The 25,379-nt window shown below is 44.0% G+C and overlaps 1 protein-coding gene and 1 non-coding gene across 2 annotated transcripts in view; one reads left to right on the plus strand and one right to left on the minus strand.

The window, feature by feature from the left end:
• LOC124552397 (tubulin alpha-3 chain-like) overlaps positions 1 to 25,379 on the minus strand; it is a 216,377-nt gene that overhangs the window by 128,226 nt on the left and 62,772 nt on the right. Inside the window, exon 2 of the mRNA XM_047126657.1 lies at positions 18,686 to 18,908. Coding sequence (XP_046982613.1) covers positions 18,686 to 18,908 — 223 coding nt within the window. The remainder of the gene's footprint in view (positions 1 to 18,685; positions 18,909 to 25,379) is intronic.
• Trnat-ugu lies at positions 19,902 to 19,975 on the plus strand. Its single transcript has one exon. It is a non-coding gene; the product is annotated as a tRNA-Thr (tRNA).

Consider the following 25,379-nt stretch of genomic DNA (forward strand, 5'->3'; position numbering starts at 1 on the left):
CTGGAGGCTGGTCAAACACGGAAGGTCATGGTCCTCCGTGTGCCACAAAGTGTGATCTCAAGATTATGGCAACGATACCAGCAGACAGGAAACGTGTCCAGGCGCTACAGTACGGGACGTCCACAGTGTACAACACCACAAGAAGACCGATATCTCACCATCAGTGCCCGCAGACTGCCGCGGAGTACTGCAGGTAGCCTTGCTCGGGACCTTACCGCAGCCACTGGAACAGTTGTCTCCACACACACAGTCTACAGACGACTGAACAGACACGGTTTATTCGCCCGGAGACCTGCAAGGTGCATTCTACTGACCCCTGGTCACAGGAGAGCCCGTAAAGCCTGGTGTCAAGAACACAGTACATCGTCACCGGAACAGTGGTCCCAGGTTATGTTCACGGACGAGTCCAGGTGTAGTCTGAACAGTGATTCTCGCCGGGTTTTCATCTGGCGTGAACCACGAACCAGATACCAACCTCTTAATGTCCTTGAAAGGGACCTGTATGGAGGTCGTGGTTTGATGGTGTGGGATGGGATTGTGATTGGTGCACGTACACCCCTGCATGTCTTTGACAGAGGAACTGTAACAGGTCAGGTGTATCGGGGCGTCATTTTTCACCAGTATGTCCACTTTTTCAGGGGTGCAGTGGGTCCCACCTTCCTCCTGATGGATTATAACGCACGGCCACTCCGAGCTGCCATCGTGGAGTAGTATCTCGAAACAGAAGGTATCAGGCGAATGGAGTGGTCTGCCTGTTCTCCAGACCTAAACCCCATCGAGCACGTCTGGGATGCTCTCGGTCGACGTATCGCTGCACGTCTTCAAACCCCTACGACACTTCATGAGCTCTGACAGGCACTGGTGCAAGAATGGGAGGCTATACCCCAGCAGCTGCTCGACCACCTGATCCACAGTATGCCAACCCGTTGTGCGGGCTGTGTACGTGTGCGTGGTGATCATATTCCATATTGATGTCGGGGTACATGGGCAGGAAGCAGTGGCGTTTTGTGGCACATGTGTTTCAGGACGGTTTTCTCAACTTATCACCAGTACCGTGGACTTACAGATCTGTGTCGTGTGTGTTCCCTATGTGCCTGTGCTATTCGCGCCAGTTTCGTGTAATGCCAAGTTGTGTGTCACCACATTCTGCAATTGTCCTTAATTTATGAGCATGAGTGTATAAGTCTGGAAATCTTGTTTACTCGTCTTTAAAACCGTATAATAACATTACATGACTTTTTCAGATATCTGGAGAACTGGTAACTAAATTACTCTGTATTATATATGCCTGGAAATTTAAAACTTTTTAATTACATTACATGACTTTTTGAGATATCTTAAATAACTGGGACCTAAACTATCGTGTATTTTATGTCTCTGGAAATTCTGTTCGTTCGTCTTTAAAACTGTATAATTACATTTATAGAATTATTAGTGGTTCGGAGGTAGCCAATAACTGAACAATTAGAGGTAGAAGGTCTGCAATAATACCCAGGTGGGCCTTGTTTAGTATATTTTTTGCAAGAATAAGAGCGACTAGTTTTCTGTACCGAGAATCACGCCGCACTGTTCCTCTGCCATAATGAAGTCTGGTTTACGTGGAAGTCTGCACCTGTGAATACCCTTCCGACGGAGAAAAAGAAATCCATGAAAGCGCTAGTGGTTAGAAGAAAAGGGACGCGCCAATGGCAAAACAACTCTTATGAACGTAAAGAAACAAACTGCTTGTAGGACCAGCCAGGTCCCCACGAAAAAGAAAATATCATTAGGAATGGTGGCACTGGAAAGTCCGTCTTGATGTATAAGGAATGTGTTCAAGAAGAATGTGTGGACTCATGATCTGAGGATGCTGGAACCTTTTATAATATATAGCGTAACATTTGAAATTTACACTAGCAATTTAACTGGAATTTTCATACTTCATTTTAAATTTGTCTGGCTTTCTAAAATTGTTCTATTTGTAAATGCCAACAGAAATTTTTTAAAATTTGTTTTATGGTCTACATTCGAGCACATTGGTCAATATTATGAACTAGGTTCTACTGGTTTTTGTTGACCCAATACTTTTTCATTCTTTCTGATCGTGCCCTTCTCTCCTCATCCGACATCACCCTCCCCATTCTCTGTTTGTTAGTTTTTATTGACAGTGTGATATGTTTGTCTTGAAGTATCTTGAGTGCGTCTGTCTTGTCTTCGAAATCCTTCATCGTAATCTGTAATTTGATCATGTCCTCCTTTATCTCTGCGATACATCGAATGCCACTCTTACTATTGCATAACTTCTCAATTATTCTCCTGCTACTTCTGTGTTCTGTTGTCCTCTTCAAATGTCGTAGGAAAGAGATCCGTTGCTTTTTCATTGTGCTTATCACTGGCTCTACTTCTTTGTAAATTATTTCATTTGAAGCTGTTATCAAACTCCGTCTTTTTGGTATTTTTTATTTATACATTTTCTGATTACCCTTCTTTCTATTTTGAGCATTCTGTCTATAGTTACAGTGTTGGTTGTTTTTAATATAGTTTCGTTAACATATTTTATTTGCTGCTGTGGGACTATTTTTGTAGTTTTTCAGCTTTGTGGCTATTGAGAGAGACTTTTTTGTTATATATGTTCTTCGTAACATGCTGTGTTTTAATCAATTTGTTAATTCTAGCTTACATTATGATTTCTCATTCAGGTTGTATGTTTTATTTCTCCCAAGTATGTAAACTTTTCAACAATTTTTGTGTCGTATTCTCCAATTCTAATTTTCTTTGGCAGTGGCAGTTCCGTTAGCATTATTTCCCTTTTTTCAAAAGATATTTTGAGGCCAATACTCTGGGCTATTTCTTGTATTTGTAGTTTGGTTTCTAAAATGTGAATATTTTTTATTCATAAATACCACAACCTTTTTAGTAAAATATCATCTGCAGTTGGATCACTTTGTTACAACAATATAACAACATGTTATCTGATGATGCCTTTTGTTTTCTACTTCTATCATAATTTTATACAATGGGCCTTTTAAGTTCACAGGACAGATGGTTTTAATAGGGTATTTACCATCAAAAACAGTCTTGATCACAAATTATTTATTCTGGTGACCGGTTTCGACCACAACTGTGGTCATCTTCACACCAATGAGTAAGAACCTCTTCTGGTGGTAAATCACTACTTTAGAAGAAATTGAAATTTATTCACTTTACAAAAGTAAACCGTTGCCTGTTTTAGATGCAACTTGAATGCAAAGACAAACATTTCCTTTAGAGTTTTGACGATCCGCTTTAGAATGTTCACTATTCCGTCCCTCGTTTTCAAAATTGTAAGACCTTTATGAAATATTTTATTTTTACTTTGTAATTTTATTTTGCCAAATATTATTTTATGACTGACTATCTGTTATCAGAATTTTTTTTTTTTTTTTTTTTTTTTTTTTGGCAGCAGAATTCTTTCTAACGAAGTTCTGAGTAGTGATACCACCAGAAGGAGGTTCTTACTCATTGGTCTGAAGAGCACAGTTAAATCTTGGTAACCTGCCATTTTAGCAGCAGTAACCGATCTAACAACTGCGCCAGACACATATTATCTGCCTGTTTACATATCTCTGTATTTGAATACGTATGCCTATACCAGTTTCTTTTCACTTGAGTGTGTTATTCTGTCACGGTCATCTTTCCTTGTAGTGCACAGGGAGTGTGAAGCGTCGTTTGCGTAAACGGCATGTAATACTTCCCTTTTATTACTCATGCGGATGACCTCACAATTCTCATTGTTTAGTGTGTCGCAGTCCAGCATTAACTCTTTTTAAATCTCTTTGTAGCCTCGGAAACCGGTATCTACACTCCTGCAAATTGAAATAAGAACACCGTGAATTCATTGTCCCAGGAAGGGGAAACTTTATTGACACATTCCTGGGGTCAGATACACCACATGATCACACTGACAGAACCACAGGCACATAGACACAGGCAACAGAGCATGCACAATGTCGGCACTAGTATAGTGTATATCCACCTTTCGCAGCAATGCAGGCTGCTATTCTCCCATGGAGACGATCGTAGCGATGCTGGATGTAGTCCTGTGGAACGGCTTGCCATGCCATTTCCACCTGGCGCCTCAGTTGGACCAGCGTTCGTGCTGGACGTGCAGACCGCGTGAGACGACGCTTCATCCAGTCCCAAACATGCTCAATGGGGGACAGATCCGGAGATCTTGTTGGCCAGGGTAGTTGACTAATACCTTCTAGAGCACATTGGGTGGCACGGGATACATGCGGACGTGCATTGTCCTGTTGGAACAGCAAGTTCCCTTGCCGGTCTAGGAATGGTAGAACGATGGGTTCGATGACGGTTTGGATGTACCGTGCACTATTCAGTGTCCCCTCGACGATCACCAGTGGTGTACGGCCAGTGTAGGAGATCGCTCCCCACACCATGATGCCGGGTGTTGGCCCTGTGTGCCTCGGTCGTATGCAGTCCTGATTGTGGCGCTCACCTGCACGGCGCCAAACACGCATACGACCATCATTGGCACCAAGGCAGAAGCGACTCTCATCGCTGAAGACGACACGTCTCCATTCGTCCCTCCATTCACGCCTGTCGCGACACCACTGGAGGCGGGCTGCACGATGTTGGGGCGTGAGCGGAAGACGGCCTAACGGTGTGCGGGACCGTAGCCCAGCTTCATGGAGACGGTTGCGAATGGTCCTCGCCGATACCCCAGGAGCAACAGTGTCCCTAATTTGCTGGGAAGTGGCGGTGCGGTCCCCTACGGCACTGCGTAGGATCCTACGGTCGGCGTGCATCCGTGCGTCGCTGCGGTCCGGTCCCAGGTCGACGGGCACGTGCACCTTCCGCCGACCACTGGCGACAACATCGATGTACTGTGGAGACCTCACGCCACACGTGTTGAGCAATTCGGCGGTACGTCCACCCGGCCTCCCGCATGCCCACTATACGCCCTCGCTCAAAGTCCATCAACTGCACATACGGTTCACGTCCACGCTGTCGCGGCATGCTACCAGTGTTAAAGACTGCGATGGAGCTCCGTATGCCACGGCAAACTGGCTGACACTGACGGCGGCGGTGCACAAATGCTGCGCAGCTAGCGCCATTCGACGGCCAACACCGCGGTTCCTGGTGTGTCCGCTGTGCCGTGCGTGTGATCATTGCTTGTACAGCCCTCTCGCAGTGTCCGGAGCAAGTATGGTGGGTCTGACACACCGGTGTCAATGTGTTCTTTCTTCCATTTGCAGGAGTGTATTTTCTGTACCGCCAACTGACAGCAGAGGAACACACACTACTGGCCATTAAAATGCTACACCAAGAAGAAATGCAGATGACAAACGGATATTCATTGGACAAATATACTATACTAGAACTGACATGTGATTACATTTTCACGCAATTTGGGTGCATAGATCCTGAGAAATCAGTACCCAGAACAACCACCTCTGGCCGTAATAACGCCCTTGATACGCCTGGGCATTGAGTTAAACAGAGCTTGGATGGCGTGTACAGGTACAGCTGCCCGTGTAGCTTCAACACGATACCACAGTTCATCAGGAGTAGTGACTGCCGTATTGTGACGAGCCAGTTACTCGGCCACCATTGACCACACGCTTTCAATAGGTGAGAGATGTGGAGAATGTGCTGGCCAGGGCAGCAGTCAAAGATTTTCTGTATCCAGAAAGGCCCGTACAGGACCTACGACATGCGGTCGTGCATTATACTGCTGAAATGTAGGGTTTCGCAGGGATCAAATGAAGGGTAGAGCCACGGGTCGTAACACATCTGAAATGTAACGTCCACTGTTCAAAGTGGCGTCAGTTCGAACGAGAGGTGACCGAGACGTGTAACCAATGGCACCCCATACCATCACGCCGGGTGAGACGCCAGTATGGCGATGACGAATATGCGCTTCCAATGTGCGTTCACTGCAGTGTCGCCCAACACGGGTGCTACCATCATGACGCTGTAAACAGAACCTGGATTCATCCGAAAAAATGACGTTTTGCCATTCGTGCACCCAGGTTCGTCGTTGAGTAAAACCGTCGCAGGCGCTCCTGTCTGCGATGTAGCGTCAAGGGTGACCGCAACCACAGTCTCCGAGCTGATAGTCCATGTTGCTGGAAACGTCGTCGAACTGTTCGTGCAGATGGTTGTTGTCTTGCAAGCGTCCCCATCTGTTGACTCAGGGATCGAGACATGGCTGCACGATCCGTTACAGCGATGCGGGTAAGATGCCTGTCATCTCCACTGCTAGGTACACGAGGCCGTTGGGATCAAGCACGGTGTTCCGTATTACCCTCCTGAACCCAAAGATTCCATATTCTGGTAACAGTCATTGTATCTCGACCAACGCGAGCAGCAATGTCGCGATACGATAAATCGCAATCGCGATAGGCTAAAATCCGACCTTTATCAAAGTCGGAAACGTGATGGTACGCATTTCTCCTCCTTACACGAGGCATCACAACAACGTTTCACAAGGCAACGCCGGTCAACTGCTATTTGTGTATGAGAAATCGGTTGGAAACTTTCCTCATGTCAGCACGTTGTAGGTGTCGGCACCGGCGCCAACCTTGTGTGAATGCTCTGAAAAGCTAACCATTTGCATATCACAACATCTTCTTCCTGTTGGTTAAATTTCGCGTCTGTAGCACGCCATCTTCGTGGTGTAGTAATTTTAATGGCCAGTAGTGTATGTTGCGCTGCCTTGGCATGGTGATAACGAACTATAATATCGGGCTTGTAGCTCATGTCTCTTACTTACGACGACAGGATTACGCATTTGCTCTTCGAGCACTATTTTAATCATTTATGATCGCTTTAGGGGCATTTCCATATTGCCGAAGTCATAAGCTGCACGCCTGTTTCGAGTGCATACACCTGTTGCTGCGTTCTACGTGACGCGACGTGAAAAGCAATTGGAGTTTTACGTTACACGACGCTCTTGCTAGAGTGCTTTCCAGCCATATATTTTTATATTGGTTGAGAGGGCGTGCCTGACATATTATATTACAGGGAGTGGGGGAGGCGAATTGGTTTTTTATAGTGGAGCCTGAAAATGACTGCTTCGTTGTGAGATCTAAAATGTCGCTTAATAGAGCGAAATAGCAATTGACCACAAAAAAGGAAAAAAGAATGTATTTGAAATTTGATGAGGGTGGGAATCGTGTTAAAACATATGTATGGAAAGAGAATTAAAGTCCGTCGAAAAGAAATAAAATATTTACGGTTTTCAGACTACAATGTAATTCTGCTAGAGACAGCAAAGGTCCTGGAAGAGCAGCTGAAGCGGATGGACAGCTTGCACGATATTCAGACAGATGGCACACACGGCTTCGCTCCCTTAAGAGGACAACATCCAGCCTACCTAAACCACGTAAATTTAGGCAAGTATTTGACCCATTTCTGAAAAAAAAACTATTTGATGTAGGACCTTAATATTTTTACTGTATGTTATATGATGCTAACAGTACTAAAATCTACTTTATTCATTTTATAGTTTTTAAGAAATACTTTTTTAAAATTATAAACAAAAAATATCAAGTTTTTTCTGCAGAAAGTATTTTTATGGACTTCCTAATGGGGGAATATTAATGAATGTAATACCAGATGCGGCTCTTTATGTTATGCAGAGTCTCTGAAAATTTCATTCGTGTATCTATGATAGTTTCTCATATAATGGGGCATATGTACTGAAAATTTTAGTTTGTGGGAAATTGACTTTAAAGAAAAAACTTTTGAAATTTGTTACCTACAGTTAATTAACACTGTCCTGCTGTATATGATGGCCCTTCTTTGGCCTCTATCAAGTCTTCCACCTTCTTTTTCACCTTCCGGATGTTTGTCTTGCTTTCTTGCCCATATTAGATGCAGACCTGTCTGCCTATCCTCATTTTATCGCAGTGTTGTAGCCCAGTGATCATATTTTCACCAGGATTAATTCACAGCTTTTTCAGTACCCAACGCTTTCCAATATTACCACAACTGAATGTAATAACAGCATCATGAACTCCTAGTTTCATTGTATGCATGACTACAAATACAGTTTTAAGAAGGCGGTTCCAAATTATGCTGTTGAAACATTCATTTGGGTTCTGTGTCTGCCCATGCAGACATTTTCTTAGGTCAGAATGAGCCAAGTCTCTGAACATAGGTTTAACTGCTGCAATAACAGCAGCAGGAAGAGAATGCTGGTGAGAATAAGATTCTGCGGTTGCCTGAGCCCTATTGTATTTGCACCACGAATTTTCTCCTGATGGACACAATTCTTGACATGGCTTATCATCAGTAGAGGACTTATGGAAGAATATGGCCCAAACAACTCTCTTCATTGCCTCAAAATTTTCTTTATTTCTCCTAATTGCCTGCCCATAGTATACCTGCATGTTGTCTATAACAACTACTCGCAACCACACTTGAACAAAACTAACCGCGTGTTTAAAAGCGTGTTCTTTACAAACAGCAGAAACAAAAGAATACCGGCCGTTGCATTCGAAGTATAGCCAACACACTCGGGAGTAAAAAAAATCCCTAACGTGCAATGTAGGGGATATAAAAATCTAAAATGTATGCAGAAAAGTGGGTGACAGAAGAGTGGGCGTACCCCATAAACACACGTGGTAGGAAAATGCTCTTTAAATGATCGAAAAAAAATTTTCAGCTAAATCCTTTTCAGAGTACTTAAATAAAACCTTAATCTATCGAAATACGATGAAAACCGAAAATCGAGTTTATTCGACCTGAAACACAGTGTGGTCCCTTTAATGGGGGACGTTTATGAAACTGACCAAAATTTTCAGTTTATTTTTTATTTACTAGTGGAATCCATGGACAATAAATTTCCAGAGTTTCAGTATCAAATCGTATCCGAAACGCCTGAAAAATAATAAAAAATTTGACGCTACCTTCCTGACACGGCCACATTTTGAAGCAGCACAGTACTAGCTCGGTGGGCAACGATTCCATGGATTACTTTCAAGCGAACTGGCACGGTATATCGCTAGAAGGCCGCACTGGACACATCCAGAAGCGAACGGGCTCCGGATTGAGGGAACTAGTCAGTGATTTGAAGGGCAGAATGGAAGGGGAACCGGTGGACATAACAGACCCACGAACAAGATGATAGAAATTCTACAAGAGAATTATGGGAAGACTATGAGACATAACCTATCCAGCGTGACATGAAAAATGCAGTATGGGCTCGTCATCTGTGCAATATTAGCTGATATTAGTACGGGGTGTTCAAAAAGTCTCTCCGCAGTTCCGTATGATTGTTAGCCGCGCGTGCTGTATGATTGTTCGCCTGCCTGGGTTACTTCCCCTCAAGTGGACTCTCCCAACATTCCAGTTTCGCTTATCTCAGACAGCGTCAGTAGTATCGTTGGTGTGTGTCGTTACGTGTTGACGTGAGCGTGTAAGTTTAGTTCCTTTGTTCGTTTGTTTCGTTTTTGTCACTGTTAGAATGCTAACCACTGATGAACTTTTGTTTTTAGTCGAACAAGTGTTCAAAGCTGGCGGTAAATACACAGTTTCAGTTCGTTAGTTCTTTTTTTCCGGAGACAACACTGCCACAACGCGATACTGTGCTAGATTTGATTGACAAGTTTCGAAGTACAAGTTCAGTGACAGATGCACCGAGAAGTTGTCGTCCTAGCGTTTTGTCGGGGAATAAACTACTCGATATTTCCGATAAAATGTCCGTGAGTCTGAATAAGTGAGTAAGAAAACTCGCCCAGGAAATCGATGTTAGTGTCGGAACGGCCCACACAGCTGTAAGGAAAATATTAGAACTTTTCCCATACAAAGTGACAGTCGTGCAAGAACTGAAAAATACTGATCATGGCAAGAGACATTATTTTCAATGGTTCAAAAATGTCGTTCAACAAAATGGAGGTGATATTCGTAATGAAACGTTTTTCCCTGATGAGGCGTGGTTTCATTTATCCGGGTACATGAACTCGCAAAATTCTCGTATGTAGAGTACTGGAAGTCCACTGTGTATTCATGAGGAACCACTTCATTCTATGAAAGTAGGAGTTTGGATTGCAGTTTCTAGACGTCCGATTGTGGGTTCCATATTTTTCAACGAAACAATAAACGCACAACGATACTGCAGCGATATTCTGTGCCCATTCGTAGGGGAACTTGTGTTAAGCGAAATACTGAACGGTTATTTTCAACAAGATGGTGCAACCGCACATACAGCTCGCATTTCAATGTCATTGCTTGCTGACGTTTTTAGTGATCTCATAATTTCACAGGAACTTTGGCCTCTACGATCGCCTGACCTAGCACCACCTGACATTTTCTCCTGAGGTGCAGTGAAAGCAACCGTCCAGAAAAACCGTCAAAATCCATCGATGAATTGAAAACTACAATATCCACGTTCACTGATTCTATTACAGAAGAAATGTTACAGCTAGTGTTTGGAAATATGATTAGAAGAATTTTAATTGTGTATTCAATAAGAGGGGGGTCACTTTCAACATTTAATGTGAATATTTGTATGTGAAAATAAATATTGGATAAATTAACAATTTGTATTTCAATGAGTTTCCGTATCTTCATTGCGGCATACGGCACGCGCGGCTAACAGTCATGCGGCACTGCGGAGAGAGTTTTTGAACATCCAGTATCTGCAAGCTGAAAGTGATAACAACCCACACGTTCACAAGAAGAGGCTTCCAAATTATATCCTGGATGTTGTCAAGCCCACGTACAGGTTTCTGGGCGATCCTGAATGTCTAGAAATGTGTGTTCGTGTCAAAATCCAGAATTCAAATGAGAAATCCAGTCATGTGCAAACGATGCCCTACAACCACATTTTCATGTGTTAGAGTTGATGCAGTTCGTGTATTTAATAAAGGGAACGTAGGGATAATGAAGGTATTAGAGAGAATGGACTTTAAAATAGGAAATTTCACTCGCTACATCTCGAGGAAATGAAATTTACAATGTATTTACACGAAGTCAGTTGAAGACCTGCTAAAGAAAAGAAAGAAGAAAACAAGAAACCAGAAGAGTAACCTTAAAGGGAAAGAGAACCCTGAGTACAAATCCGGGGCCTTCTGAAGAGGTGACACAAAAAAACGTTAAGATGACCTTTAAATTGGATTTCTTAAAAATTGTGTTTTTTAAACTTTGTGTACCTTGTTCTCCGAATCTATGAAGGCTAGGATTATGAAACTTTGTATTCTTATTTCTATAAATCCAATAAATGTTGTCTCAAGAGTAAATTTTGAAATCATGATTGTAAGCTGAGATATGGGGCAAAGTGTTTGGAATTTTGGATGAATTTCGTATTATACTTACAGCGTTATAATAAAAAAAAATATTAAAATTCTCCTAATAGATATATTCAAGAAGCCTCATAAGAAAAGTTTACTGTATGTAAAGAGGCTAAAGAGAGAATATCTTTTACAAATCTCTCTAACAGTTTCTGAGAGAAAAGTAGATACATCGGTTTTTAAAAATAATTTTTTTAAATTCCATATAAAGGTTAAATACTCGTATATACAATATAAGCAACCTAACAATAAATGTGTTAATCTCATGTGAAGCACGGTACAAAATTTCATTGACGAACCTACAAAATTGTAGATCTGGTGCATCTTTTAAATACAATGAAGCACCAAAGAAATTGGTACAGGCATGTGTGTGCAAATACAGAGATATGTAGACATGCAGGATACGGCGCTGCGGTCGGCAACGACTATATAAGTCAACAAGGATCTGGCGAAGTTGTTAGATCGGTTATTGCTGCTACAATGGCAGCTTATCAAGCTTTAAGTGCGTTAGGCTAAATGGTTCAAATGGCTCTGAGCACTAAGGGACTTAACATCTGTGGTCATCAGTCCCCTAGAACTTTGAACTACTTAAACCTAACTAACCTAAGGACATCACACACATCCATGCCCGTGGCAGGATTCGAACCTGCGACCGTAGCAGTCGCGCGGTTCCGGACTCAGCGCCTAGAACCACTAGACCACCGCGGCCGGCTAAGTGCGTTTGAACGCGGTGTTATAGTTGGCGCACGAGCTATGGTACAGAGCATCTCCGAGGTAACGAGGAAGTGGGGATTTTCCCTTACGACCATTTCAGGAGTTTACCGTGAATATCAGGAATCCGATAAAACATCAAATCTCCGACATCCGTTCGACCGGAAATAGATCCTGCAAGAACGGGACCAATGACGACTGAAGAGAATCGTTAAACGTGACAGAAGGGCAAACCGTCCGAAAATGGCTGCAGGTTTCAATGTTGGGTCATCAACAAGTGTCAGCGTGCGAACCATTCAACGAAACATCATTCATATAGGCTGCCGGAGCCCACTCGGGTATCCTCGATGACTGCGTGACACAAAGCTATACGCCTCGCCTGTACCCGTCAACACTGGCATTGCACTGTTGATGACTCGTAACATGTTGCCTCGTCGGACAAGTCTCATTTCAAATTGTACCGAGCGGATGGACATGTACATGTGTGGAGACCACCTCGAATCCATGGATCCTGCATGTCAGCAGGGGACTGTTCAAGCTGCTGGAGGCTCTGTATTGGTGTGGGGCGTGTGCAGTTGGAGTGATATGGTACCCATAGGTCTAGATACGACTGACGGGTGACACGTACGTAAGCATCCTGTCGAGTCTATTCATGTTCGTTGTGCATTCCGACGGACTTGTGCAATTTCTGAACGACAATGCGGCTCTCCACACGTCCAGAATTGCTACAAAGTGGCTCCAGGAACACTCTTCTGAGTTTAAACACATCCGCTCGCCACCAACCTCCATAGACATGAACATTATTGGACATATCTAAAATGTCTTGTTAGGTGCTGTTCAGAAGAGATATCCGCCTCTACCGGAGATCAGTTAAGGATGGTTTTGAATAAGAGAGTGTTATACGGAACTTACGAAGTCTATGGTTTCGAAGTGTTGATCCACGGAGCGGAATCTAATTATTTCGGCAAATGTAAAAGGAAATAGAGTCTTACTGCTTGTTTTAAAGGTTCCTTCCAGTGTGAAATTGATGTAGCATGTTAATTAGTGTGCTCTTCGCCCAGTTTTGGTTTTAGACTTTCTTTTAATATGAAGGGCAGAGCTTTTATTAAGTCAGTGTAATTTTAATTGTTCTTTTATTCGGTAAATGTCTCAGTTTTGTTATCAGTTATGTTACAGATACTCACGTAGTTGGTAAGCCTTGCATGGCCTTGAAAAAGGCGAATCACGAGTTGAATTTGTCTGCCGCGTGAATTATTTGCTGTTGCAGAAATGGTCTGGTATGTGGGGCAGATGGGGTTTGTTGCCTTGGCGGGCAGGCTGAGATCGTGTGTGTGTGTGTTCGGCGTGTTTTCTGCCCTGGCTTACAGCCTGATCATCTTCGAAATCGCTTGGCGGTTGCTTTTTACTCGTTTGTTCCGAGTACCACCGTGTATTAGTCGCGCTTCCGTCCTTCAGTTAAATATCTGGCCTGTCTGCCGGGACGGACGAAATCTTTCCATAAGTAACTCAAGGTGAATCATTAGTGTTGTGCAAAATTTGGTTACGTAAGCAATGAACTTGATAGTACGCTTATGGTGGTGACTGTCTGTGATTATTTTGCAATAAGATCTAATTATTATCTTTAAAATACTGTTTGTTTTATTAATTAATGATCTAATCTGGTGAAGGACAAGCGTCTGTAGTTCAAAGATTTGATCTTTGGTAATTTCATCTGTATTTTTTTTTTTAGAAGAACAGGGGCAGACGGTTCCAGTTGAACTGTGTCACTGCTCAAATTACGTGCCAGAGAAACCAAAATTGCAATTTAACCACAACTACTCTAAGGAGATAGGAGGCTACAGATCATTGCTGATGGACAAACTTGTGGTTGGCACATAATTTTAATTGTGACTAAAGAACAAATCTCATTATTACAGAATAACACAATCAGAATAACAACATAAAAATTTAAATCTGTCCTTTGTCTCCTTAAGAAAATATAAAACTGGCTTAAACCGTCTGTCCCTAGCCTTTTTTCTTAAAAAAAGAACATAGAAATGGAATTTGGGTTTCACATGATCGATGTTTTCGAAATCCATTCTGGTTGCCATGGAGATCATTCTCTCCAAGACATCTCGGTAAGCTTGACTTACAATGATGGTATCAACAAACTGGGGAGAAATTTATTCGTCTCTAGGGTAACTATGTGGAGAAATAAATATGTAGACATGAAGAAAAAAGACGTGCGAGGATTGGCTGAAAAGTAATGCCTCCACCTTCGTAACGCTTCAACAGTTGGCAGCACTGGTATGCGCGGCAGGTACTGGCTTGTTCCGTAACCTCTTTTCTACAGCGCCAGTTGGCGGGAAGCCTTAGCATTGAACGGTTGTGTTGTTACAGTGTAAAAGAATGGAACCCTGCGCAGACGGTCGCTCAATGCGATTTAAGCAACGTGCAGTCATTGAATTCTTGACAGCAGATGGTGTCACCCCAAAGGAGATTCATCAGAGAATGAAAGCAGTTTATGGTGATTGTGTTGATGTGAGTACTGTGCGTCGTTGGGCGAGTAAGTTTAAAGATGTTGAGGCGGTAACATCTGACCTGCGTGACAGAGTTGGACGGGGTGTGGCAGTAAGCACCGAGTTTCACAAGCAAAATGTTGACTGATTGATTCAGGACGATCGTCGTATCACTCAGAGAGAAACTGCACGCACAAACGGCATTTCACAAGAACGTGTGGGTCACAGTATTGCTTTGATTGGCTATCGGAAGATCTGTTCATGATGGGTACCCCAGATGCTGACTCCTGAAATGAAAGCGCACAGACTTGAAATTTGCCAGGAACTCCTCTCGCAACACGAGAATGAAGACGCACAGTACTCACATAAACACAATTACCATAAACTGCTTTCATTCTCTGATGAATTTCCTTCGGGGTGACACGTTCTGCTGTCAAGAATTCAGTGACTGCACGCTGCTTAAATCGCATTGACTGACCGTCTACCCAGGGTTCCATACTTTACACTGTAACAACACAACCGTTCAATGCTAAGGCTTCCCGCCAACTGGAGCTGTAGAGAAGAGGCTACGGAACAACCCAGCACCTGCCGCATACCAATGCTGCCAACTGTTGAATAGTTAAGAAGGTGGGGGCATTACTTTTCAGTCAACCCTCGTACAATGTTAAGAAAGTCTGTTTTATTTAAAAACCCTTTTATATTCCCTTATGCTTATGGGTATTCTGTGGTAAACAAGTGTTGGAGCATAGATGTGTTGCTACAGTCCCATATGTTTAGAAGTTGTCCAGCAAGTTATAAAGGGAGAGAGCATAGCTGAAGTTCAAGAGAGGGACTGAAGTTGAAGTTGCTACACTCCCACTCGTTTACAGGTTGTCTTGCAAGTAATCTAGGGATGGAGAACAGTTGAAGTAATGGCATTCACAGACACTAGCCAGCTGTTCAGCAATTAATAGGAGAGGGACTGAAGTTGCTACACTTCCACAAATTTAGAGGCCATATAACAGGTAAACAAGGGATGGAGCACAGCTGAATTTATTGCGTTCCCAGGCACTTGCTAGGTGTTCAGTAATGAACAAGAGAGGGACTGAGGTTGAAGTTGCTACACTTCCACATTTTTAGAGGCCGTATAGGAAGTAAACAAGGGATGGAGCACAGCTGAAGTTATTGCGTTCCCAGACACTTGCCAGCTGTGCAATAACTAACAAGAGAGGGACTGAAGATGAAGTTGCTACACTCTCACACATTTAGAGGTCATTTAGCAAGTAATCAAGGGATAGAGCACAGCTGATGTTATTGCATTCCCAGACATTTGCCAGCTGTTCAGTCATTAACAAGAGAGGGACTGAAGTTGAAGCTGCTACACTCCCACACATTTAGTGGCCGTATAGCAAGTAAACGAAGGATGGAGCACAGCTGAAGTTATTGCATTCCCACGCACTTGCCTGGTGTTCAGTAATTAACAAGAGAGGGACCGAAGATGAAGTTTCTACACTCCCACAAGTTGACAGTCTTTTTAGCAAGTAAACAAGAGATGGAGCACAGCTGAAGTCGTTGCACTCGCACACACTTGCCTGCTGTTTAGTAAGTAAACAAGAGAGGCACTGTAGTTAAGATTACTACACTCCCACGCATTTAGAGGATGTCTAGCAAGTACAAAGGGAGGGACTGCAGCTGAATTTATTGCTTTCCCAGACCACTGCCTGCTGTTCAGTAAGTAAACAAGAGAGTGACTATAATTAAATTTGTTTCACTCCCACACCTTCAGATACTGTCTAGTAAGTAAACAGGGATGGTGCACAACCGAAGTTACTGCATTCCCAGACACTTGGCGGCTGTTCAGTAAATAAACAAGAGGGGGGCTATATTTGATGTTCGTACAGTTCCCACACCATTTGAGACTGTCTAGCAAATAAACAAGAAATGGACTGTGATTGTACTGATTTCATTCCAAGACGCTTAGCGGCTTTTCAGTAAATAAACTAAGGATGGAGTTACCACGTTCTCACATGGTCAGAAGCTGTTCAGCAAGCGACCGAGAAGTAAAGATGTGCTTCTCTCTGGGGGACACCACCTTGAAGTAGCACTGTCCGTGAGGGTGGGGAGGCTTGTGTGTTTGCTTGAAGCTGAGGGCTGTGTTGGCTGTGGGGAACTATGGTCAGTAAGGTCTTGGCTGATGGACCAGACTAAGTGTGTCCCACAACAACCTGTCATACCATATCCATTCCTTGTCCTTCCCAGCTCCTCAATACCCAACCCAAAGTCTGATGCAATCCATGTCAAGAGGTGGGTGGCACATGAGAAGATGGGTCGTGAATGGAGCCTCAGGGATAATGTGCGACCTCCCGGCGTAATTAGCCTTGCACTGCATGGGGTTTCCGCAGTGTGGTCTGATTAGATACTCAACTCTCATGGGACCAAAATGAACACGAAACAAAGTAGCAATAGTGAGGGGCAAGTTGAGACCTCAGACACCCAAACATTGGGGCTGACTTAGTAGATAGTGTCGGAAGTTCCATGCGGCTTTTCGCGGATGATGCTGTAGTATACAGAGAAGTTGCTGCATTAGAAAATTGTAGCGAAATACAGGAAGATCTGCAGCGGATAGGCACTTGGTGCAGGGAGTGGCAACTGACCCTTAACATAGACAAATGTAATGTATTGCGAATACATAGAAAGAAGGATCCTTTATTGTATGATTATATGATAGCGGAACAAACACTGGTAGCAGTTACTTCTGTAAAATATCTGGGAGTATGAGTACGGAACGATTTGAAGTGGAATGATCATATAAAACTAGTTGTTGGTAAGGCGGGTACCAGGTTGAGATTCATTGGGAGAGTGCTTAGAAAATGTAGTCCATCAACAAAGGAGGTGGCTTACAAAACACTCGTTCGACCTATACTTGAGTATTGCTCATCAGTGTGGGATCCGTACCAGGTCGGGTTGACGGAGGAGATAGAGAAGATCCAAAGAAGAGCGGCGCGTTTCGTCACTGGGTTATTTGGTAACCGTGATAGCGTTACGGAGATGTTTAATAAACTCAAGTGGCAGACTCTGCAAGAGAGGCGCTCTGCATCGCGGTGTAGCTTGCTCGCCAGGTTTCGAGAGGGTGCGTTTCTGGATGAGGTATCGAATATATTGCTTCCCCCTACTTATACCTCCCGAGGAGATCACGAATGTAAAATTAGAGAGATTAGAGCGCGCACGGAGGCTTTCAGGCAGTCGTTCTTCCCGCGAACCATACGCGACTGGAACAGGAAAGGGAGGTAAAGACAGTGGCAGGTAAAGTGCCCTCCGCCACACACCGTTGGGTGGCTTGCGGAGTATCAATGTAGATGTAGATGTAGAACAGGGGGACAGAGCTGTTCAAGAAGTGGGAGTAGATTAAGATAAAGACTTGCCTGTGGCTCAGAGGAGGAAACTTCTTAGAGAACAAAAGCTGAAGGAAGAAAAAGAGTGGCTTCCTATACGAACGTGGAGGGAACTAAAAGGACTTGAGCCCAAGACCTTCAAGAAAAGACTGTCCCAGGGCGAAGGGGGTGTTCAAACCCCTTCTACATCGAGGGCAGGCAATAGGAGAACAAGGGAGGAATCTAAGACTCTCACTTCTCAGGATAAGTGTGTCCAGAAAAAGCCGAGGCAAAAAATAAGATAACAGACCTATAGCACTGCAGTATCGGTTATTAGGATGTCGGTTATCCAGCAAGGCTATCCACTGGTCAAGATCACCTCACAGCAGGAGGAGCTCATGCAGATGGATCTCTTTGAGAACACTGGAGGGGACGCTGGTCCAGGACCCACATTCAGGAGTACAGTGGACTGGCTGAAGGATAAGGTGCCCCTAATATAACCGTGGGAGAATGCGAAGCTGCTGGTAAAGGCAGTGGCTGAGCTTTCCAAAAAAATGGTTCAAATGGCTCTGAGCATTATGGAACTTAACATCTGAGGTCATCAGTCCCCTAGACCTTAGAAGTACTTAAACCTAACCAACCTAAGGACATCACACACATCCATGCCCGAAGCAGGATTCGAAGCTGCGACCGTAGTAGTCTCACGGTTCCGGATTGAAGCGCCTAGAACCGCACGGCCACCCCGGCCGGCTGAGCTTTTCAAGACCGCAAAGATATTAATATGGGTGCCAAAACTCCTTAATGATACATCTCCAGAGAGACTGACTGGTGTGTGGAGAGTGTCGCTTACCGACGACGCTGGGCTCGAGGTCGACGAAGACGGCCCTGGGCACGTGCTTGCCGGTGCTGGTCTCGCTGAAGAACGTGTTGAAGCTGTCCTCGCCGTAGCCGAGTGTCTTGTCGGACGGCATCTGGCCGTCCGGGTGGATCCCGTGCTCCAGGCAGTACAGCTCCCAGCACGCGTTGCCCATCTGGACTCCAGCCTGACCGATGTGGATCGAGATGCATTCCCTCTGCAAACACGAAAAGGGGGAAAGGAGGCTGAGCCAACGTCAATAGGTAATTGTGTGCAGCCATAACGGAAAGGTCTGTCACCACCACAGCGCAATACTGTCCACATAGTCCGTTGCTGTCGATGAGTACAGTATGCATGTACAGATCGATGTAGGTGGCAGCAGTTATTTGGAGATGAAGAGCTTTGCACAGGATAGAGTAGCATGGAGGGCTGCATGAGACCAGTCTCTGACATAACATATACAGTGGTGTAAAAAAACTTAAGGAAGAACGTAACGCTCGCATGATTTGTGTCATCGCCATGAAACTTGGACCATACATCGAAAGAACTGCTACAGTATGGTACAGAAGGTAACTGGAAGAAATTAACAACTAGTCGAAGAGAAACGCCAATTTTATTTCAGAGACAATAATTATACTTAAGTCAACGCGATATATGATTGTCCTCTGAAGATTATGAAGGCAGGACATGGTTCATGTGTATGAGAGAAAGTATGGAGCGTTCAAAAGCTCTCTCCGCAGTGCCGTATGATTGTTAGCCGCACGTACCGTATGACGCAGTGAATGTACCGAAACGAAACTCAGTGAAATACAAGTTATTAATTTGTTGAATATTCATTTTTACTTATAAATTTTCATATTAAATGTTGAAATGGTCCCCCCTGTTGCTGAATACATAATTCAGTTAGTCTAATCACACACACACACACACACACACACACACACAATATATATATATATATATATATATATATATATATATATATATAAGATGGTATCTGTTCTTTCGGACATGTCCACTTGACCATCTTCTTCTTCTGTGCGGATGCACAAACAGTGCCCGAACTCTTACGGGAATCAGCAACGCGCCTTGAGTAATGAGTATAATGGGCGGGCGCACTACGAATGTAGTGCGGGACAATACGTTGAGAATGTGCGTGTCGCGGGAGGCGTGCCAGGGATAAATCCCTGCAGTCGCGCTATCCTCTGTGTCCTCGGTGGCTCAGATGGATAGAGCGTCTGCCATGTAAGCGGGAGATCCCGGGTTCGAGTCCCGGTCGGGGCACACATTTTCATCTGTCCCCGTTGGCGTATGTCAACGCCTGTAAGCAGCTAAGAGTGTTCATTTCATTGTAATTTCGTCTCATCATGTTTCCAAACACAAGCTGTAACATTTCTTCTGCAACAGAACAGAAGTCGATATTGGAGTATTCAATTCATCGATGGATTTTGGACGGTTTTTATAAACAGTTGCTTTCGCTGCACCCCAGAAGAAAAAGTAAGGTGGTGCTAGGTCAGGCGATCGTGGAGGCCAAGTCCCTGTGAAATTACGCGATCACCAAAAACATCAGCAAACAGTGACATTAAAACGCGAGCTGTATGTGCGATTGCACCATCTTGTTCAAAATAAGCATTCAGTATTTCACTTGACACAAGTTCTCCTGTGAATGGGCACAGAATATCACTGCAGTATCGTTGTGCGTTTATTGTTTCGTTGAAAAACCCAGGCAGGCGAACAACCATAAGGCACGCACGGCTAACAATCATACGGCACTGCGGAGAGACTTTTTGAACACCCCGTAAATGCTCTACTGTGAAAATGTATTGTTGCGTTATCTTTCTCGCACTCAGTTTTAACTACCGTAGCAGTGCATTTAAACCATAACACGAATTGTTTTTCATTGTCTTGAAAGGGGGATGTAAGATGAACATCAACAAAACAATACGAATAATGGTAATGCTGTGGGAGTTAGATTAAGAGACGACATAGATGGGTTTTGCTATACGGCAGTAAAATGACTGACAAAGTAGAGAGGATATAAAGTGTATACTGAAAATGGAAAGGAAAGCATTTCTCAAGAAGAGAAATAATACAGTGTAGATTTAAGTGTTGGGAAGTCTCTTCTGGAAGTAATTGTCTGGAGTGCATCCATGTATCGAAGTGCAAGAAGTAAAGAAGAGAACAGAAGGTTTTGGAATGTAGTGCCACAGAAGAATGTTGAAGATTAGATGGGTAGATCAGAAATGAGGAGGTACTGAAGAGAACTGCAGAGACAAGAAATTTGTGGCAGAAATTGACAAAAAGAAGAGATCAGTTCATAGTAATCATTCTGAGACCTTAAGGGACCAACAATTTAGCATTGAAAGGAAGTGTAACTTGTGTGTGTGAGCGCGCGCGCTCGTCTGTGTGTGTGTGTGTGTGTGTGTGTGTGTGTGTATAGAGAAAAGGGGGGGGGGCTGAAAATCCCAGAGGGAGACCAAGAGGTGAACACAGCAAGCAGATTCAGAAGGAAAGTAGCAGTAGTTATTGGGAAATGAAGAGTCTCACACAGGATAGAATAGCATGGAGAGTAGCATCAAACCAGTCTTGATACTGAAGACCACAACAATATATATTAAAATTATCTTTAAAACTATATAAAAGCAAAATTTATGTACATACAAACACGCGGATATATACACCACTGGCAATTAAAATTTCTACACCACGAAGATGACGTGCTACACACGCGAAATTTAACCGACAGGAAGAAGATGCTTGATATGCAAATGATTAGCTTTTCAGAGCATTCACACAAGGTGGGCGCCGGTGGCGACACCTACAACGTGCTGACATGAGGATAGTTTCCAACCGATTTCTCATACACAAACAGCAGTTGAACGGCGTGGCCTGGTGAAACGTTGTTGTGATGCCTCGTGCAAGGAGGAGAAATGCGTACCATCGCATTACCGACTTTGATAAAGGTCGGATTGCGGTTTATTGTATCGCGACATTGCTACTCGCGTTGGTCGAGATCCAGTGACTGTTAGCAGAATATGGAATCGGTGGGTTCAGGAGGGTAATACGGAACGCCGTGCTGGATGCCAACGGCCTAGTCTCACTAGCAGTCGAGATGACAGACATCTTATCCGCATGGCTGTAACGGATCGTGCAGCCACGTCCCGATCCCTGAGTCCACAGATGGGGACGTTTGCAAGACAACAACCATCTGCACGAACAGTTCGACGACGTTTGCAGCAGCATGGACTGATAGCTCGGAGACCATCGCTGCGGTTACCCTTGACGCTGCATCACAGACAGGAGCGCCTGCGATGGTGTACTCGAAGACGAACCTGGGTGCACGAATGGCAAAACGTCATTTTTTCGGATAAATCCAGGTTCTGTTTACAGCACCATGATGGTCGCATCCATGTTTGGCGACATCGCGGTGAACGCACATTGGAAGCGTGTATTCGTCATCGCCATACTGGCGTATCACCCGGCGTGATGGTATGGGGTGCCACTGGTTACACGTCTCGGTCACCTCTTGTTCGCATTGACGGCACTTTGAACAGTGGACATTACATTTCAGATGTGTTACGACCCGTGACTCTACCCTTCATTCTATCCCTGCGAAACCCTACATTTCAGCAGGATAATGCACGACAACATGTTTCATGTCCTATACGGGGCGTTTCTGGATACAGAAAATGTTCGACTGCTTCCCTGGCCACCACATTCTCCAGATCTCTCACCAATTGAAAACGTCTGGTCAATGGTGGCCGAGCCACTGGCTCGTCACAATACGCCAGTCACTACTCTTGATGAACTGTGGTATCGTGTCGAAGCTGCGTGGGCAGCTGTGCCTGTACACGCCATCCCAGCTCTGTTTGACAATGCCCAGGCGTGTCAAGGCCGTTATTACGGCCAGAGGTGGTTGTTCTGGGTACTGATTTCTCAGGATCTATGCACCCAAATTGCGTGAAAATGTAATCACATGTCAGTTCTAGTATAATATATTTGTCCAATGAATACCCGTTTATCATCTGCGTTTCTTCTTGGTGTAGCAATTTTAATGGCCAGTAATGTATATACATATACAGGATGCTGATTTGTTTTCTACCTCACTTTCTGTTTTTACAGAAAATAGGAAAGTAGTATTTATGGGTTATCGGCTGATGCTGTGGAATCTGAATCGTCCGAAAGTTTGTAATCCTACCCGTATGCAGATTAAAACTAGGCGAAGTACTGACATTGAAACCACTATCCTCACAGACCTTAGAGCCGGAGAGGTCTCACTTATATCCGTCTATTTTAAACAGATTCAACTCACAATCAAAGTTCCGTTTGCAATAAAGAAGGCTCAAGATCAGAGAGAGCGGTAAGAGATGCGGAAGGGAGCAATTGGACATATTGGGTGTAGAAGTATCAAACAGGAATTTGGTTGCAATAATTAACAGTCTGTTGGTTGAAACTGATGAACAATATTTTATTCAAAATAATCTCCATTGCTGTTTATACATTTCTCCCACCTCTCCGGCGGGCTATGAATGCGCGCCAAAGAAACAGTTTTTCTTTTGAAATGAACCAGTCAGCGAACCATTTTCATTCATTTTCACACGAACTGAAGGGTTGTTCAGCGAGGGCGTGTCCCAGTGATGCAAACGGATGATAACCGGATGGAGCCAAGTCTGGAGAATAAGACACTTGCCATAGTATTCCCAATCTGAACGCCTCAGCCTTTCCCTGACCCGTTTTGCTGTGTGTGATCGGGTGTTATCATGGAGCCATACGATTTTATGTTGCCTTTTTTCATATTCCGGTCGTTTTTGCACGTAATGCTCGATTTAAATGGATCATCTGCTGTTGGTAGCGACCAGTGTTAACGGTTTCACCGGGTGTTGGCAGCTCACAATAGATGACACCCTTCTTATCCCACCATACAAAGAGCATTGTCTTCTTTCCAAAGCGATTTGGTATTTCAGTGGATGTCGATGGTTTGCCTGGATTCACCCATGATTTACGACGCTTAGGATTCTCAAAATACATCCATTTTTCATAACCTGTCACTATTCGGTGAGGAAACGACCTTTTTTTTGTATCTGGCAGGCAGAAATTCACAAGTGGTCTTTCGATTTGCTTGCTGTATTCATTCAGTTCATGCGGAACCAATATTCCCATTTTCTGCACCTTTCTCATAGCTTTCAACCGACAGAAATGGCTTTCTCAGCCACATTGAATTGTTCCGCAAGTTCCTGTTGAGTTTGAGTATCATCTTCATCCAATAAGGTCTGCAATTCGTTGTCTTCGGCCTTTTTCGGTGGTTTCCCGTGCTTGTCGTTTCTCACGTCAAAATCACCTCTTTTGAATTTTTTGAAGCACTAGAGAGACTGTGTTTTCCCAAGAGCATGTTCGCCGAAAGCTGCGACAAGCATTCGATGCGATTACGCACCACGTTTCTTCAAACGATAACAGAAAACCAATGCTGTCCGCAAATCGTAGTTCTTAGGCACAAAACTTGACATATTTGGGGGTTTGAAACAGATACCGATGTATGGACTTGGGTTACTGTGTGCTGACATTCGCCATCAGTTTTTGCAGGAAGCGGATGGGCTGCAGACGCGGTCTCACGGGCCCTACGCTGACAGCTAGCACCATCTACAGGCAAATTCCGGCTTCTACACCTGGTAGAGAGAGAGGGTGAGGAAGAAACTGACAGAATGATGGGGAAGGAGGAAATGCGAGGAGAAAGGGTGGAGGAGAAGGAGGTGGAGGATGCGATGGACATGGTGAGGGAGGATGAGATGTGCAGTGAGAAAGGGCTACAATGAGTGTGATGCATATCCAATTCCCATACATATTTAGAAGTTTCGAAGCATTGACCGGTTCGCTAGTTTTAGTATAAAATCGGAAGAATATGTGAAATGTTGGAAGTATAACACCAACCACTGCAAGACTATAAAACATTTAAAATAATATAGCCATCATCCCATAAACATGAAATATATCACAATAAATAATCACATTAAATATCTTATACCAACTACACCAGATTGCTGAACCTGGCAAAATATCTGAGACGCACACATACGCATACAATTGCGCACACAAACACAACCTCCCCCCCTCCCCCCCCCCCCCGCCTCCCCACCCCGCCAACTTCCCCCCTTCTCCCCCGCACACACACACACACACACACACACACACACACACACACACACAATAGAATCTTTGGCTATAGAGTGCAAAATATATCCCACAGTTCGTAGCACTTCATAACATAAACAAGTTAATGTTGTGGAAGACAGTGTGTGCAGTTTGTGTCCTGTGCTGAAAATGGTTTTCAGTGCCGTGGGCAAAACAATAGTTGCACCAGCGATGAAGCAAGAGCGCATCTAGAACAATGTGTACAGTCACAGTAAGTAGTAAAACACGCTGAATCGCCAAAGAAACTGGTATAGGCATGCGTATTCAAATACAGAGATATTTAAACAGGCAGAATATGGCGCTTCATAAGACAAGTGTCTTCGCGCAGTTGTTAGATCGGTTACTGCTGCGACAATGGCAGGTTATCGAGATTTACGTGAGTCTGGACGTGGTGTTACAGTCGGCGCACGAGCGATGGGGCACAGCATATCCGAGGTCGCGATCAAGTGGGGATTTTCCCGAACGAGTATTTCACGACTCTACCGTGAATATCACGAGTCCG

The sequence above is a fragment of the Schistocerca americana genome, chromosome 10 (genome assembly GCF_021461395.2).
Source record: "Schistocerca americana isolate TAMUIC-IGC-003095 chromosome 10, iqSchAmer2.1, whole genome shotgun sequence".
Taxonomy (NCBI): domain Eukaryota; kingdom Metazoa; phylum Arthropoda; class Insecta; order Orthoptera; family Acrididae; genus Schistocerca; species Schistocerca americana.